The sequence below is a fragment of the Frankliniella occidentalis genome, unplaced genomic scaffold, assembly GCF_000697945.3.
Source record: "Frankliniella occidentalis isolate FOCC.00 unplaced genomic scaffold, Focc_3.1 Scaffold74, whole genome shotgun sequence".
In the NCBI taxonomy this organism is placed as follows: domain Eukaryota; kingdom Metazoa; phylum Arthropoda; class Insecta; order Thysanoptera; family Thripidae; genus Frankliniella; species Frankliniella occidentalis.
Genome location: NW_026267204.1, coordinates 938,378 through 940,452, shown reverse-complemented (window position 1 = coordinate 940,452; position 2,075 = coordinate 938,378). Strand labels below are relative to the sequence as shown.

General features: G+C 53.2%; 1 protein-coding gene across 1 annotated transcript in view; it reads left to right on the top strand.

The window, feature by feature from the left end:
• LOC113215819 (ski oncogene-like) overlaps positions 1-2,075 on the top strand; it is an 82,125-nt gene that overhangs the window by 72,601 nt on the left and 7,449 nt on the right. Inside the window, exon 6 of the mRNA XM_052268669.1 lies at positions 1,329-1,384. Within this exon, the coding sequence (XP_052124629.1) occupies positions 1,329-1,384 (56 nt within the window). The remainder of the gene's footprint in view (positions 1-1,328; positions 1,385-2,075) is intronic.

Here is a 2,075-nt window from a genome sequence, read left to right as displayed (position 1 = left end):
TTATAATTACCAAAGAAGGGGAACAACGGTTCGCGAAAATCGCAAAACTCGGTGGGTTTGCTTCTCAATCATTGCAAGGTGCACGAGATGTGGCTGGCTCAAACTATTTCGCAGGCGAGGGGGCAATAACTCCGGGAATCATGTGTACATATCTGCCTGGGAATCATCAGGATAAAAATTAATCGAAATGAACAGAAATCGTTTAAACTAAGTGGTGAGAAACTAATGAAACTGATACAAATTAGTCGAAATAAGCGTTTTCTACCACTAGAAAACCTAAGGAATGAATAAAAGTGGACGGGAATCACAGGCAATCACTGGGAATCAAGTATTTCGGGAATCATGTGTACACACCAAAATAGAGTTATTTCCCCTCGTTCGCAGGTGATTTCCTCTCGGGCATGGCCCCTTGCGGGTAGGCAACGCGTCCACACCCCTGCATGCGTTGCCTACCTACGAGGGGCCATGGTGAGAGACCAGCCCGCCCGCGCCGCGGCATGCGATATAGTAAAATAAACTAAATAAAATACATTCCGCAATATGAAGGCCACCCCCTTAGCTATTGAGTGCGCTTCGTCATGATCGAAAATGTCTGATGCCCGTCAAGCATTTCTGGCGTGGCGGCTGCCTTTCCGCGACTACCGGTTATCGGCTCGAGCTGCTCGGCCTGTCTTCTCTTCGCTCTCCTCGTGTGGCCTCCGATACATACAGCGCGCTGTATCGGAGGAGAGAACCCCCCCCCCCCCCCCCTTTTTGTACCCCACGTATCGCTGGGTTGGCTGCTGCCGGTTGCCAGCGGCGGACAGCGCGCTCGACGCGTTGGGCCGTGCGAGCCGTGCGGGGCCGCGGGCGGGGCCCGTGCTGCCCCCAGGGGGATGATGGCATGGCTACAAGGATGCCCGATATGGGGATTCGATATACTACTGGCTTTGTGGCAAGAGCGGGGGAGAGGAAGAAAGAGAGAGGGGAGAGAGAGAGAGAGGGGCGAGGTCGGCGTGGCCGGGAGCTGCCTGTCGGGGAGACGGAGGCGAGACGCGGCCATACCGCCAGCGTGTATCGGATGCCGGGCCTTGCCTCCGCGCGGGGTCGCCGCGGGCAGCGCGTGCTGTGCTGTGGTGTGTGCTACACACTCTCAAACACAATGATGTATCGGCGCGAAACCGAAGCGGGAATCTCGAGTTTGAACCGCTTTTAAAGGAAGAATTTTCGTTTTTCTGACAAGATTACTAGGATGTCTTTCTAGACCAGGGTAAAAAAACATACGAACATTCTTTGTCAATTTTGTGTCTACTACACGTTTTCAACAAAATACTCCATAATTTTTGTAGTTTTGTTTTGTTTTTGGGTGTCTACATCTCGAGTGCCCCCGATGGCCGTGACTCCTGTGGGTGTGCTAACCCTCCCACCCCACCGCCCCTGAACGCTGCGAACGCGGCCGCAGCCTCAGTCCAACTTCAAACGGCTTCAAACACCTCTAATGAGTGAGGAGGGGGGGGGGGACTGCCGGCCAAGTTGTCCTCCGCGTTGTCAGACACCTGATGTGGGGACGCGGCCAGCCAGCCTGCTCGTCTGCTTAGAGAGGCGTGAGCTTCAACTCCGGCATAAAACGCGAAAGCGCTCTCCAACCTGGCACGCATTTTCCCCAAAAAACTTTTAATTGCTGCACAGCGTTTCTCTTACCAAAGCAACGCAGAAGAAAGCAAAAAAGTAAAAAGACGAAGCGAAGTATGCATAAATTCTTTATTGAGTGAGTCCACACAAAAGAATTATTGTTGTTTGAGAAGACTCTCGTCCAACTGTATAAGTCATTTTGTCAGAAATAAAAATATTAATTTCGTCTTGGTACCGTTTAACTTTTCCAAGTCCAAGCGCACAACAACTACATAACTACGCCTAGTGCACTGCGCTCGCCGAGCTGGTGAGCCGCGCCACCCCGTCGACGCGCTCGCCGTCATGATGGGCTAGTTAATGTTGGGAGCAGTTTGCCAACTCGGCGTGGCGCAGCGAGGCGTGCTGGTAGGAAGAGCGCGGCGCGGCGCACTCTGGGGCAGCACCTGGGGTGTGTCTGCCGCACA